The sequence below is a fragment of the Spermophilus citellus genome (genome assembly GCF_964194105.1).
Source record: "Spermophilus citellus genome assembly, chromosome: 3".
NCBI classification, from domain to species: Eukaryota; Metazoa; Chordata; class Mammalia; order Rodentia; family Sciuridae; genus Spermophilus; species Spermophilus citellus.
Window position 1 is genome coordinate 136,349,177 of NC_138184.1, and position 16,712 is coordinate 136,365,888.

At 33.9% G+C, this 16,712-nt stretch overlaps 1 protein-coding gene across 3 annotated transcripts in view; it reads right to left on the minus strand.

Moving 5' to 3' along the window:
* ANLN (anillin, actin binding protein) overlaps positions 1-16,712 on the minus strand; it is a 61,513-nt gene that overhangs the window by 3,720 nt on the left and 41,081 nt on the right. For 2 of the 3 annotated variants that reach the window (XM_081284673.1, XM_081284672.1), the window contains 4 exons: positions 16,668-16,689; positions 15,608-15,720; positions 5,886-5,972; positions 1,060-1,167 (listed from right to left, as the gene is read on the minus strand). In XM_081284673.1, the coding sequence (XP_081140799.1) occupies positions 1,060-1,167; positions 5,886-5,972; positions 15,608-15,720; positions 16,668-16,689 (330 nt within the window). Of the gene's footprint in view, positions 1-1,059; positions 1,168-5,885; positions 5,973-14,218; positions 14,273-15,607; positions 15,721-16,667; positions 16,690-16,712 lie in introns of all 3 variants that reach the window. The other variant, XM_081284671.1, reaches the window with a different exon arrangement.

Genomic DNA, 16,712 nt, shown 5'->3' on the forward strand with positions numbered 1-16,712 from the left:
CAACTATTGGTAACCACCACCACAAAAAAAAAAAACCCTATACACTGTTGGTGACATTGTAAATAAATATAGCCATTTTAGAAAACAGTATGGAAGTTCCTGAAAAAAAAAAAAAAAACTAAAAATAGAATTACCATATAACCCAGCAATCTCATTACTGGATATATATCCAAAGGAATTGGAATCAGTATGTCAAAGAGATGTCAGCACTGCCATGTTTGCTGCAGGATTATTCACAATAGCCACAGTATGGAAACAACTTAAGTATCTGTTGACAGGTGAACGGATATTAAAATGGGATACTACTCAGCCTTGAAAGAAGGGGGGCCATATAAATAAATTGTGATACAAAGTTTCCAACAAATATGGAATAAAAAATAATATAATAAAAATAAAATTTAAAAAATACATAATAAAAATAAAATAAAAATAATAAAATATATAATTTTTAAAACCTTAAACAGGAAATTTTGACATTTGAGATAACATGAAAGAATCTAGAGGTCCCTGTGTTAAGTGAAATAAGCCAGGAACAGAGAGGCAAACAGCACATTGATCTTACTTTCAACTGGACTAATAACTAAAGTTGACTGAAATGATGTTTTTGTGCCTTTTTGAATATCTTAAACATTTCACATATTTTTAAAATATTAATAATCTTAATGACCATAATGTAATACTATTTAATAATTACTAAACACAATATAATAGATTTATCTTTTTTGATGTGGAAAGATGGAGATAGATAGATTATATATATATATATAGTACTGCTTTGGCTGGAGATGTGGCTTAGTGTACATGGTTGCCTAGTATGCTCAGGCCCTAATCCCAGCACAGGAGGGGGGAGGGGGCGGAAAGACTCTAAGAGAAAAGAAGGAAAATCATAAGCAATGGACAGGATATAAAATCTTCACAAACAGAGGACTGCAGCAAGAACATTTTAAGAGCTTAGTAAGTACATGCAAGGGAGAATCTTAAAGGACAGAGGGAACACTTGCATGAGACACCACATGAAAATCAGAGCTCTTCACCACCAATCAGTACTACTTAAATTACCTTTCTCCTCTCATCATCTGGATAAGTCCAATAAGAGATACAGTTGCCAGAAAGAACACACCATCTTCGATGCCAGGCACCAAAACCACTAACATCTTCAAATATGGTCTGGAAAAGTCAATTGAAATGCTGACTTGAGAAACTGGAGGAAAATGTCCAAACTATAAAATGCTCATTCTGTATCTTCAACTTCATGTTGCCACATTTCATGTCGCCACATTTCATGTCAAAATCTACTTGTATGATTTGTATCATATCTTTTTACCTTAGTAATGAAAATTGTTGATTGTTCACATCAGAAGATAACTGTTATATTATCTAAAAGCATTTAATACCACCTAGATAATTAACCTCAAATAAATATCTCTATAAAACTTCATGAGCATGGTATCCCTAACCAAATGCTCCTTAAACAAGAGAGATGTATGAGTGTTGTAGAATATAATGACATGAGAGTATTAAATCTTCTGCATTAAAAAACTAGTGACAGGCTGGACACAGTGGCACATGCCTGTAATCCCAGCAATTCTGGAAGCTGAGGCAGGAGGATCACTTCAAAGCCAGCTTCAGCAACAGCGAGGCCGTAAGCAACTCAGTGAGACCCTGTGTCTAAATAAAATACAAATAGGGCTGGAGAGGTGGCTCAGGGGTTGAGTGTCCCTGAGTTCAATCCCAGTTTACTCCCCCCCCCCACACACACACACAAAAAGTGATAGGATATTAAGTTAAACTTATCTTCACATAAAGACTGGCATTTCATTTATTCTCATTTAGAACAGAGTTTCTAACAGGATTATAAAAGTCAACTCATGATCATAAGCCTTGATGGACTACTGTGATAAACATCAGAACTCCAAGTCCACTGCCTGGCTATCAGGTGCACTTGGAAGTGGCATCTCCCTGCAGTCAGACATGTCTTAGGAATGCAGGTGGCATCCCAAGGGTAGGTGAAGAGTAATGTTGGTTACAGATCAAACTCCTAAAAATAGGTAATGAGCAAGTACTTACTCTTAAACAATGTAAGTAGAAGCTGGGAAGTTTTTTTCTCTGCTATTTTTCAATTGTAGTTATAACAGAGCCCTAATTTATATGAAGTCCTCACTTTTAATTTCTAAAAAAAAATCCTTTAGGAGCTTTTACATTAAAGAAAAAAGGAAAAAAATGTAACAATGCTATATATAGATCATGAGTTGGCAAAATTTTCCTTGAAGGGCCAGAGAATAAATATTTCAGTCATAGTAGCTCATCTAGTCTATATTACAAATATTCAGCTTTCTTTTGTAGCACAAAAGAAGCATAGACACTAAGTGTAAACAGATTATCGTATTTCTACAGCAACAAGTGGTGGCCCCTACTTTGCTATCCCCTGATGCAGATAACCTAAAGGCATCTTTGTGTTTCATTTCAGAATACACCAAGGTTTTCCTACCTTTAAATCACAACTTTACCTTTCTGATTGTTGGGTAGCTAAAAACAACACTAGTATTATTTGATTCTGGCTGTGAGGTACACTATTCCAAGAACATGTTTTCACATTAACTCAACTAATCCTAGCACCAACCCTGCAATAGGATACATACTCTTTCCAATTCACTGGTTTATGTGAATTTGGCAAAGGCAGTTTGTATGAGATGCTTCCATGATAGATAAAAAACCTCAAATCAATAAGTTTAGTTAGTTTAGTAAAATATTCCTAATAATCATATTCCTCCTGTCCTTTTTCCTGCTCCCTAGCTCATTCTTTTTCCCAACACATGCTTTTTTCTGAACAACACTGCTCATAGCTAAGGAAGAAAGAAATCTTGTCATTTCAATTTCAAGCACAAGTTAGTGCAGGTGACTCATGAGCTCCCTCCTGTGTGCATCTTTTACACCCTGAAGGTAACAGTCAAGGGAAATGCTAATGGAGTTATTATCATATCCTACTTAATCAAAGAGGAATAAGACAGCCTTTTCATCTTTATAGCTGAGGAAAATGAGGGTTAGGGGAAAATTAAGTGACAACATACAATTACAAAGCAAAATTGGCATCTTCTAGCTCCCTGTCCAAAACGCCTTTCTGCTGTCATCATTCAAGACCGATCTGGACCCACATTGATTTAGAACCAAGTACCAATGTCTCTGGTTACAGACTTCCTCCTCCAGCTGTCTCTGGCACAGCAGGAAAGGAAATTGAACCAAATAGCTTTCATTTCAGTTACAATCTCTATTTTTTACAGAAGGTAGGTGGAATTAAAAATGCATTGTTTAGGCAGAGGACAAAGTCATATGAGGGAGTTCTGAGCTCTTCATTTCTGTGACTGTGGGTGTAATAACAATGGCTTTAGAATTCAAGTCTAGTTAAGAGCATAGCTCAAAAATTAAATAGGTTACACATTATATACAAATGAACTGGCTACTAGAACAGAACCTATCAGTTGCTAAAGGTGTCTACAATAAAATGTAAAAATATTTACATTCAGAGGTCAGTAAGTAAACATGACTTTCAAGTCAGAAATTTATTTTAAAATGCTTTTCCAAGACTATCTACTGCCACCTACTGGATTTATAACTGAAGAAGATAACAAGAAAGGAAAAATTGTGTGTGTTATCTGTGGGAAGTCTGATTTAGCTAGGCCACATGGGCTTTATTTTATACTTTAACTCTTCTTTTTTGCACCTTTCAATAGTAACTGCAAACTTATTTGTAATATCCCTTGTATCATTCAAATTCTTGTGTCAAAGAGAAAACCAATTTGATTTTCACCATAAACAAAATTTTCTATGTATTCTACACATATACTATTCTCTAATGACAGAAAAAGTATAATTCTATATAGACTGATCCCATGAACTATAGCTAGAGTGCATTTCATCCCCTCTCATGACCTTGCTTTATGAATTACTCTAGTTCAAGTTCCCTATGGCTTCTATCTTCATCCTCTTTGGCCCTGTTAGAAATCACTCATTTGTATTTGGAGCTGCTCAAGTCTCTCAAATCCTAATAAATGAGGACCAAGTCCCTCTTTCACCCTGCAGTACACTCACTCTTCTCTCTTTTCCCACTTGCTACCAAACTTTGTTTACAAGAGTTACTCCTGCTCTCACTCCTCACCTCCCATCAGATCCAGAACCAGTTGTGACCTAGAGAACCACTTGTGATCTAGCCTCTGTTCTTGCCAAGGCTGAAATGACCACCTTATTACTCCAGCAGTCACAGTGGATTCTTATCTAATTTGACCACTCCCTCCTTCAAACCCTTCCCTTGGCAACCAAGACATTCAATTCTCCATTTCCTTCCCTGTGGAATCCTCTGAGGGCTTATCTCACTTAAATGTCAGTGTTACCCCTGGTCTGCTCTGCTCACTGGCCCTGGCCTTCCATTACTACCTTGACATGCAGACACATCCATACCTCTATCACCACTAAAACTTCTACCCTCAGTTCCAAATCCTAATCTTTGAAACACATCTCTAGTCCTAAAATTCAAATAATTTAAAACCCAGCTCATTAAAACTTCCCACTGCAAGTAGGAATTGACTGGGAAGGGGCATGAGGAAACTTATTAGTTTAAATCTTAATAGAAATTTGGGTTATATACATCTATGTATTCATCAAAACTCAAGAAATGTGCAGTTAAGTTTCAGGGGAAAGCCCTTAATGTCTACAATATATTTTGAAATTCTTCCAAAAAAGATAGAGGAATGGCTGGATAGGAGATATGTGGTAAAACAAGGTAGTAAAAAATGTTACAGGTGTAAGATAAAATCTAGAAAATGGATAGATGGATGCTCATTGTAAAATTCTATACACATTGTTATTTGTTTGCCATTTCTCACAATAAAATGTTGGGGGTGGGGGGAATACATGGCCTCCAGCCTCAAATGTGGGAAGGAAGAACACACTTGCTCTTCCCCCCAGGTGCTTTACCTTCAATAGTATTCCTGCCACTCAAAATGTGCAAAGAGGGAGCTGAGCGCCATTTGTGACTTGTGCTTTCCTCACCTGCTAGAGCCAAATCACCTGTGTCTGCTTGCTTCCTTCTTCATGTCTCTCTAATGAGCCATTCCCTGCATCCCACTTGTGGTTCCCATCATCTCTCACACCCAGTATCTGTTTCCTAACTAGCCTTTCAGGATCACCATTCTCCAATCATGTTCCATATGTCAGGTCAAAATGATTTTTCTAAACCCCAAATTTAGTGTTTTCCTCTGTTTAAAATGCTTTAAGAATACCCCACTGGCTTCAGAATAAAGCCCAAAATCTTTTAAATGCCCTTTAACACTTGGCCCATTTCCCTTAACTATACTTTGCTTTCTAGTCCCTCTCCTCCCTCCACCCCTCCCCTTAACTCAAAGGCTGAAATACCTGTCATTGTTGGAGTGTCTCATGCTTCTTTCCTTCAGGTGGGGGTAAGAGAGGGAAGGGCCCTCCAGGCCACTGTACATGCTCCCCTTATATGGAACACTTATCTCCTTTCCCCTAACTTATTCAGTGAGCAGTTTAGAAGTTACTTCTTCCAGCAGCTTCCTTTAACCTTCTCCACACACAGGACAGATATTTTGCCAGCTCACACCTACCCCACTGTGTTTTCTCCTACTTTAGTACTGTATTGTACTTGCCTATTCATTTGTATTTCCCCTTAGTGAACCAAAAGCCTTAGTTGAGTGATTGCTTTTTATGGCCTATGGTATTCCAGCACAATGACTGGCATATAGACGATTTGCAACAAATCTTTATTGAACCAATTTATCATTTAATCACATAGACCTTCATTCCTATGGGAAACCAAGTCTATGTTTTATAAAATTGAAAAAGGAAAATAAAGACTAAATGATGCTACTTACTAGAAAACCTTTTTCTTCAACACTTGAATTCACTTGACAATTTATTTTTAAATGAATATGACCTTCCAAAGGAGACAAAAAGGGTACCTGGAAGAAAAAGGGTAAATTATTTATAAAACAGTTCCAAAGATGATTTTTCTTGATAAAACATGTATAAATCATGAATAAAGAATAATATGCATAGAAAATACATCATTTCTAAAGTTGGAATATAAAAGACATAGCCAAAAAGCCACTGATTCCTTAGCAACAAACACTTTTGAAGAATAAATTAATTCACTGTAGAGCTTGATAAAAACAAAAACCCTAATTAATGTGAAAAATAAAACATAGATTTAAGAATAGAATACATATTTATCTATTCTCCATCAACAGAATATACTCAACAGGAGACCAACTGCTTAAATTTACTCACTAATAAAGAAAAATGAATTGCAGAAATGAGAAAGCTAATCCTCAGACTCATAGGAAATTGTCAAAAGTCCTAAAAACCAAAATAATCTTAAAAAACAGAAACAAAGATGGAGAAATTATATATCTCTATTTAAAAAAATTAATTCACCAGGTGTAGTGGTGCTTGCATTTAACCCCAGCAACTTTGGAGGCTGAAATAGGAGGATCACAAGTTCAAAGCCAGTATCAGCAATTTATTGAGGCCCTATACAACTTAGTGAGACCCTGTCTCTAAATGAAAATAAAAAGGTCTGGGGATATGGCTCAGTGGTTAAGTGACCCTAAGTTCAATCCCCATACCAAATAAATAAATACATTTTAAAAAATAAAAAATTAATTCAAACTGTGGTACTGGCAAAGGATGGCACATAAACAAAGGGAAAATAATTGAAAGCCCAAAGAAATAAATTCATATATGCGTAGCCAATTGATTTTTGACAAGGATGCCAAGACCATTCAAAGGCACAAAGCAGTCTTCAACAAATGATGTTGAGAAGATTGGATAGTCACATGAAAAAGAGACTGGACTTGTACCTCATACCATATAAAAAAATTTAACTCAAAATGGATAATTATTTAAATATGACAGCAAATACCATAAGCCTCTCAAAAGAAAACATGAAGGTAAAGCTTCATGATTGTGGGTTGGACAATGAGTTCTCAGATATGATAGAAAAGCATAAGCAACACAAGGAAAAAAATAAATTAGTTTTCATAAAAATCAAAAAACCTTTCAGTATAGAGGTTTCTCAAAAGTTGAAAGCAGAACTACTATATGACCCTGCAATTCCACTTTTAGTATTTGTCCAAAACAACTGTAATCAGGTTCTCAAAGTTATATCTGCATTCCCATCTTCATTGCAGCACTGCTCAAAATAGCTAAGAGGTAGCAAAAACCTAAATGACCATCAACAGAATAAATCAAGAAAATGTGATATGTAATGGTCTAGTGTTCAGAAAAGCCACAGAACTCAACAACAAAACAATAAAAAGAACAACACAAACAACCCAATTAAACGTTTGGCAAAAGACTTGAATGGGCATTTCTTCAAAGAAGATATATATCTGGCTGGGAGTGGTGGTGCATGCCCATAATCCCAGCAGCTCAAGAATGCTGAGGCAGAAGGATCACAAGTTCAAAGCTGGCTTCAGCAACTTAGTAAGGCACTAAGCAACTCAGTGAGATCCTGTCTCTAATAAAATATATTAAGAAAAGGGGTGGGGATGTGGTTCAGTGGTTAAATGCCTCTGGGTTCAATTTCCAGCAACCTCCCCCCCCAAAAAAGGTATATATCTGTATGTCAAAGAATATATACATGTATATCTTCCAATAAACACATAAAAAGATGCTCAAAATCAACAGTACTTGGAAAAATACAAAAACAAACCTACAAGGGGCACCACTTCATAACCACTTGGCTGGTTAAAATTTTGAAGAGAAAGAATCAAGAATGAATAAACAGGATGGATTCAAAATAAAAAGCAGCTTCTCACAAAGGAAACAATCAATAACATGAAAAGAGAGCCTATAGGATGGGAGAAAACCTTTACCACACACACCTCAGAAACAACACTAATCTCCAGGAAATATAAGGAAACCCTCAATGTTATATGAAATCACATATAAGAGGTTGTGAGGGGAAAGGGGGGGGGGGAAACAAGGGAGAGAACTGAACAACAACAGATTAGGTAGAGGGAAGATGGGAGGGGAGGGGAGGGGGGATAGTAGGGGATAGGAAAGGCAGCAGAATACAACAGTCACTAATATGGCATTATGTAAAAATGTGAATGTGTAACTGATGTGATTCTGCAATTTGTATTTGGGGTAAAAATGGGAGTTCATAACTCACTTGAATCAAATGTATGAAAGATGATATGTCATGAGCTTTGTAATGTTTTGAACAACCAATAAAAAAAATAAAAATAAAAAATAAAAATAAAATAAAGAACCCAAAAGACAGGGCTGGGGATGTGGCTCAAGCGGTAGCGCGCTCGCCTGGCATGCGTGCGGCCGGGGTTTGATCCTCAGCACCACATACAAACAAAGATGTTGTGTCCGCCGAAAACTAAAAAAAATAAATATTAAAATATTCTCTCTCTCTTTAAAAAAAAGAACCCAAAAAACTTAACAAATAACCAAATAACCCAATCAATAAATGGGCTAAGGAACTGAACACTTCAAAGAAGAAATACAATCAATCAACAAACTGAAAAAATGTTCAACATCTCTAGCGATTAGAGAAATGCAAACCAAAACTCTTAAGATTTCATCTCACTCCAATTAGAATGGCAATTATCAAGAATACAAGTAACAATAAATGCTGGCAAGGATGTGGGGAAAAAGGAAACTCATACATTGCTGGTGGGAATGCACATTCCTGCAACCACTAAGGAAAGCAGTATAGATTCTTCAGAAAACTTAGAATGGAACCACCATTTGACCCAGTTATCCCATTCCTCAGTTTATACCCAAAGGACTTAAAAATCAACACAGTACAGTGATGCAGTCACATCGATGTTTATATTAGCTATTTACAACAGCTAAACTATGTAACCAACCGAGATACCCTTCAACAGATGAATGGATAAAGAAAATGTGGTATATATATATACAATGGAATATTGCTCAGGCTTAAAGAATGAAATTAGGGCATTTGCAGGTAAATCAATGGACCTGGAGACTATCATGCTAAGCGAAGTAAGCCAATCCCCCTAAAACCAAAGGCCAAATGTTTTCTCTGATTAGTGGATGTTCATCCATAATGGGGGGGAGGGCATAAGGAAAGAATGAAGGAACTTTGTGCAGAAGGAGTGAGGGAAGGGGAGAAGGTGTGGGGATGGAAAGGACAGAGGAATGAGACAGACATTATTACCCTATACACACTACCAGTGTGACTCTGCACCATGTTCAGCCAGAGGAAAGAGAAGCTATGTTCCATTTGTGTACAGTGTATCAAAATACATTCTACTGTCATGTACAACTAGTTAGAACAAATTAAAAGTAAATTTAAAAAAGGAAAAAATACACAAGACATGAAAAAGCATGAAAATATGGCCCTTATCAAGAGAAAAAAAAAAAAACATCAATAGCAAATCCAGATCCACAGATAATCTAAATGTTGAAGCAGAATAAGAATTTAGAGCAAAAGATTGGCAAAAATGGGTTAAAAGGATACAGAATATCTGCAGAGAATTAAAAACTGTAAAACAGGTCCAAATTCTGAAATTTCAAAACTAAAGAAAAAAGAGTTTCAATTACTTAGTAATTACTAGGTAGGCTAAATAGGAGACTGGGGTACCTCAGGAAAAAAGATAGATGGACTAGAAAACAGCTTATTAGAAATGATCTAAAATGTAGTACAAAGGAATAAAGAATTAAATGAAAATAAGAACATGCCATAACTTATAGGAAAATAGTCAACAGTCTAATAGATTTCTCAGGAGCTCCAGTAAGAAGGGAGAACTGTGCAGAGGAAATATTAATGAGTTAGAATCTGCCAAAACTTACAAAATACACAACTACAGATCCATAAACCCAGAAGTCTAGAGCCAGTGAGAATATCCTTCAGATATTAAGAAATTATAAAAACATTTTTAAATGAACAAAAACTAGAGATTTTATTTCCAGTAAATCTATACTACAAGAAATTAAAAAAAAAAAAGTTCCTCCTGAGAGTGCAAGGTTCCCAGATGGAAACCTGGATTTGCAAAGGAATAAAGAACACCATAAATGGTAAATACAAAAGGGCAACATTTTAAAACATAATTTTAAAATGTTATTTAAAAATTAATTAAAGAAAAAATGATGACAGTGTTTGATGGGAATTATAATAAAGAAGTAAAATATAATGGGATGGACAAATGGGATTATGGGATTATACTGTTGTGGGATTCTGTTATACTGTACATGATGTGGCGTAATAATATTTCAAGGCAGACTTCAATAGGTTTAGGATGCATACTGTAATTTTTAGCAACTACTAAAAAAGAATAAATAGAAGGAAGTATACCTAAAATTCAACAGAGGAGATGAAAAGGATCACGAAAATATTCAAATATTAAATATTATCCTGAAGAAGGCAAGAAAGAAAAAACAAAGAAGCAAAAACAGATGAAACAAATAGAAAAAAAAAAAAAAACAAGAAAATTGTCAACAAACTTTTTCTGTAAAGAACCAATTATCATTTTAGGCTTTGTAGACCATATGGTCTGTCACTTCCATTTAACTCTACCATTAGAGCATGAAGGCAGCCATAGACAACATAAAAACAAATGGCATAGCAGTGTCTCAAATAGTGTAATCACAAAAACAGACTGTTGAACTTTGCTAATAATAATAATAATTTATTAGTATTGGTCCATTTATTGTGACAAATGTAATGTTATTTTTTTTAACAAAAGAAAGTAGGCCACAAGCTAGACTTAGTCTGTGGGTTGTAATTTGCCCAACCCTATGGTAGTCTGAACCCAAACCACACTAGTATGACATTAAATGTAAATGGACTAAACACTCCAGTGAAAGGACAAAATATTGTCAGACTAAATAACACATGACCATAAAAGACATTTATAAAACATAAATCTGAAATATAGACACAAAGAGACTCAAGGATGAAAAAAATATATACACCAATGATAAAAAGCTATTTTGACTACATTAATATCAACAATGTAGACTTTAAAATAAAGGTCATCGAAGATGGCGTGAATAATTCATCAGTATGATACAATAATCCAAAACATTTATGCAGGTAGCTCTAAAATACATGAAGCAAAAACTGACCAAAGAGGGCTGGGGGTGTACCCAGCATGCTTGAGGCCATGAGTTTGGTCCCCAGCACAACCCACTACCACCCAAAATTGACAAAATTAAAATTAAATGTCTAAATACTGACTATGCTGCTCTTACTAGTTAAAAGTTTGGGAACTGATATTTTCTTCCAGCATGAAAATTCTCATAAGAAATATTTTTAAATAAATCTTTCTAATCAATAGATTAATAGACACCTCATGTAAAAGCATTTTTTAAATTATAAAAGATGTTTAAACATATGTGACAATTTGAAATGATTTCAAATTTGAATTAGGGATTACAAATATAAGAAAAAATTCAACTGTATAGATTTCATCACTAGTATAAAATGGTAACATGTATATCTAAAGTGATATTCGCTTCTAGGTCAAAAAGGAAGAAAGATGCTATTTATTATCCATCATTTCAGCTGCCCTGTGAAAAAGAATAACATTTTGAGTGGAATAATCTTAATTCAGTCTAAATTTAAAAGTTCTCACCATAGTGTTAGTTCATTACAATTTGATCCTCCAACCCAAAATAGGTAACTTAAAGGGAAATTCTAAGACCCCTCCCCAAATATGTGTGTGTACATATATATATAAATATTTTTTAAATTACAATTTATATATATATTATATATACACATATATAGATTCCAATTGACTAATTACATGAAATAAATCTCTAACTGTAGACATCCATATGTAGAATCAAAACATCGTATTTTCAGTATACCCATTTCTTAAAACTTCTCTTCTCTCTTTTCCATATTGTCAATTTTAAGTTCTTAGGTTTTTTCCTCTCAATGCTAATTAATAAAATTTCATTTTTTAGCCCAGAGAATGCTGGAGATAAAAAAAATCTCAGAAAGATGAGGGGAAAATGTACCCTACTGCTTTAGAGCTATGGAAAAGTAGACAATATTCTTGATTAGAAGCTTATCCTGATAAAGAAGAGAATTGAAAATATTCACAAAACCGTCAAGCTTACTGTCCCCTGTCAAGTGTGGAGAATTGCATGAAAAGATTACAATTCTAATCTGTTGAAAGAGTCCACACTTCAACTGTGTTATAAAACATAACTTATGACTAGGTTGAATGTTGTCATTAATTATACACGGTATATGCACTATTTTAATCACAGAGGCCAATAGATAGAAACTTAACAGCTTTAGAATGCCTAATCACTCTACCTCCAATCCCAAAATTCTATAATTCCAATTGGTTGTTTTACTTCATAAATGTTTGCTCAAATAATGTTTACATTAACATCTCTATTTCCTAAAAGGCTTAATGCCTAAGAAGTTCATTTAGGTCAGATGATAAGCTCTGGATTTGTTAAGATAGAAGGCTGCCTCAATTATTTACCTCTTTTGTGATATCAGAGACCAAACCCAGGGCCTTACACATGCTAGACAAGCAACCTAGCTCTTCTTGAAAGTCATTTGGCAAAGCTTAAGTTTCATGAATAAAGGTCTTGCAAATCTTTTTTTAGATTAAAAAAAAAAAAAGAAGGATGAGCTTTGAGATGTCATTTTCCCTTTATCCATAAAAAGTATAATAAAGCTATGAGTGTTCTGGATTCCCTAGAGAAAGATTTTGTGACTCCAGGATGTCAGGCTTTAAGTCAGATATCTATAACCTCAAATCAGATGGCAATCCACTATTAGTGATATCTTAAATCTGTGAAGCAAACAACCTAGGTTAACCTCAAAAGACATTCCTTTCTGAAGGGTATATCAGAGATAACCTTTATGACCGTTGGTCAAGGCACCAATAAAATAGACAGACACTGTCTTATACTAAAAGTAGGACATGAGAGACCTGTCTACTCTCCCAAAGTCAATTAAATCAGAATATTTATATGAGTAGAAAAGGTCTCACATTTTCCCCATCAACTTACTAAGCTTATAAACTTTACTATCTATTGAAATATTCTTCTATATCAACCAAAAGCTATTGGAATAAATATTTGCTTTCCCCTATCACTCACAAAAGCACATTTAGGACAAATTTTAAATGAAATGGTTTTTAATTCAGAGACTTAAGAGTAAAAGACAACCAATTAAATTCAGTTATTTGATTTTGCACTCAACCATATGGTTGATAATTTAAGTTATAATTACAAAGAAGGTATTAAGAGAATGGAAATATAATATTAATTTTTAAGTGTAACATTTTGAATTAAAATGGCAGCCAAAAATTTTTATAAAGAACATTCTATACTTAAGATGTCAATGAAGTCTCATTTTAGAGATTAATGAAATCGCCTATATATGTAAAAATTGGCTATGTGACTATACCAAACAAGGAATACAGTTCATAGAACCCAATTCTTATGCTTATCTGATTTGCAAATTTTATTTTAAGAATTTAAAATAAGAACTAAGTAGAACAAATAAAAATAATTTTAAAAAGAATTTAAAATTTAAAAAAATACTATCCAGCATTTTGTCAATTAGCATTTCTATATTCCCACAAAATGTTTGCACTGATCTTTTACAAGAATAGCAAATCTTTTAAAAATCTTCTAAATAAATGCTCATATTCAATATAATTTTAGTGTTAAGTACATTTTAATTTCAAAATTAATATGCAAAGTATCATCTATAACAATATACCAATTAGCCAACCAAGAATATGAAAGTTTTCTACTTTTATTTAAAAACATCAACAATAGCTTTTTCAGTACACGAAAAATCAAAACTATTGAATAATTTTGGTTTTAAACATAGTTACTAATTTGGTAGTCTAATTGGTACTTGGAAAAAAAACAAAGGGACCACAGAATTTTAAAGAATTCTTAACTAGATGAAAGCATATAGGCAGAAAAAAACCCCAAATACCAAACATGCATTTAAAAAAGAAAGAGAACTTTCAAAGAAAAATTTAAAGAATTATGAGAGTGGAGAAAAAGACGCCCATTTGTAAGAGTCCAAAAAAAAGTATTATGTACATAATGTCCTTAATTATTCAAAATAACCAAAAAGATATCAGAATAGTTAGTAAAACAAATATGGAAGAACCAAAAATGAAGAACTGATTTTTTTAAGCACATTAGTTTTAAGCAAAGAAAACATGGCAACCTTTTCCTGGAACAAATAGCCCAGTAGCTCTCGCTCTTTTACATCATAATTTATCTAAAACAAACAACAAAAAGAAAGAAAAAAAAAAGACCCAGGATCACTCAATTTGTTCAACTACTTGAAATAATATATAATAAGTTACATAAATTTTTAGAAATTAGCATGTTAAAATACATTTATTCATTAACAGTAGTTAAAATTTCAAATATAGTCTGCTTTTTGTCCACCAACTAAAAGAAATTTTTTTCATAGAATTTTAAAGTTGAGCTTCTTTTTGCAAACATAATATTCTACTAGGATACCAAGACCTCTCAGAAATAAAGTAACTTTGCATAATGTTTTCTTCTTTTCTTGATCCTGGAGATTAAAGGCACTTTACACTGAGCTACATTCCCAGCCCTTTTTATTTTTTATTTTGAGACAGGATCTCCTTGAGTTGCTTGGGGCCTCATTAAGATTCTGGGGGTGCTTAGTACGTCTGTAATTCCAGCAGCTGGGAAGGATGCAAGTTCAAAGACAGCCTCAGCAACTTAAGAGAGGCTCTAAAGCAACTTAGTGAGACCCTGTCTTTAATAAAATATAAAAAGTTTTGGGGATGTGGCTCTGTAGTTAAGTGCTCCTGGGTTAGAAACCCAGGACCAAAAACAATAACAACAAAAAAGATTCTAAAGCTGGCCTGGAACCTGCAATCCTCCTGCCTCCCAAGTCATTGGGACTAGAGTGAATTACTAGCAGAGCAAAAACTAGAAATCAGGCCTTCTAACTTTTCATTACTTCTTCACCTCTATATTATGACTTCAGATATCTCTTATGGTAATATAAATATCAAAGACAAATATTGCATGTACATTCTCATATATGTAAGTTTTAAAAAGTCAATCTGAATGTAGAACAGTGAGTGTTGAGAATGGGAGGGAGGGAGAGTATACTCAAGCACAATTAGAAGGAAGAGATAGCACAGTGGAGTGACCATAGTTCATAATAACCTATATTTTATGAAGAACCATAAGACAAGAGTTTGAAGGCTCCAAACATAAAGAAATAAGAAAACAGAAATGCTAATTACCCTGATTTGATCAGTATATACTGTACATATCTATTAAAATAATCATACTATAACCCATAAATATGTATAATTACCACATGCTAATCAAAAATTTAAGGAATTAAAATTAAAAATACATATTTGTAAAAAATACTATATTACATAGCAGGAGTCAAACCAAGTGCCTCTAGTTTATTCACTCCTTAAAATGGTCTTATTAGCTATTCAAAAGTTTAGTCATATTACATTATGGTGAAAAAAAATTCTCAATAGTGATGTAATACAGATCTGAACTTTGAAGCTTTTAATTTGGGAAGTACAGGAAAGAAGTTTCTTAGGATTACCTTTTCCAAAGCAAACTTAGTGTTTCCTACTGAGGATAATGACAGTGTGTAAGATCCAACAAGAGCAAAGTTGCTGGTACGCACAGCATTGAGACCTCCTGGACTGGCCATAACTGTAAAGAAAGAAGAAATACAGTACAATCCAAAGTGACTTTTGTAAATATTAAGAAGAATTCCTCACCCCACCCTAACAGAAAAAAAATTAGATTGCCACAGAGAAAACTGCCTCATTTTCCTCCATTTTTAAATATGGGGGGAATAAAATATCAACACATAAAATATCAACACATAAAGAAGGAAAACTATTCAGAATTTTATCTTTTTAATTTGAGGTACAGACATACCTACATTTTGAATGGTTATTTTTTAAAGACACAGACCTAAAAATGAATACATACAAAGCAATTTTCCCATAAGAAATATTGAAGAGACTTCAATTGCTATTAATCATCCAGGGTGACATAATTAAAAGCAGAGGCTATCTCTGCATAGGACTTCTTAGTAACTCCCATGCCATAAAGAAGACACTAATAACCCAAAGTAGGTGAGTAAAACAACTTCATTCTAAACCCCTGTGGAAATTTTAGATATAAAGCCATTCTAGATAAAGCCTCTCCTGGCTTATTGGTGCCCCAGTTTCCAGTAAATTAGAATGAAGCTTTTCTGACATAATACCAGTCATGATCAGTAAAGTTTATAAAAGTAAACTCCACTACATGGCTAGCACCCAATAAATTTTATCCAACAAGAGAATTAGGAGTGAAGAGTAATACTACCTGCTGGAATTGCCAGGTGACTATCACATGTGTACTGACACCATAGCATAAATAATGTAAAAATTGGTAGCCTATGTTGGTAACTAAGAAATGTACAACCAGACTATCTGTTATTCCAGCCAATAACCTTAAATGTTACTTTTAAAAAATACACAAAAACATTATCCCAAAGAAGACCAACATAAACTCTTATAAATCAAGATAGCCCATCCATAAATGGATATATTTATATATGTAGAAAAATGCTCATTTATAAAGTTTCAAATAGTCCAGGATCCACTCACCAGAAGACTGAAGGTTGCTTTTCTAAAAAATAAATAAATAAATAA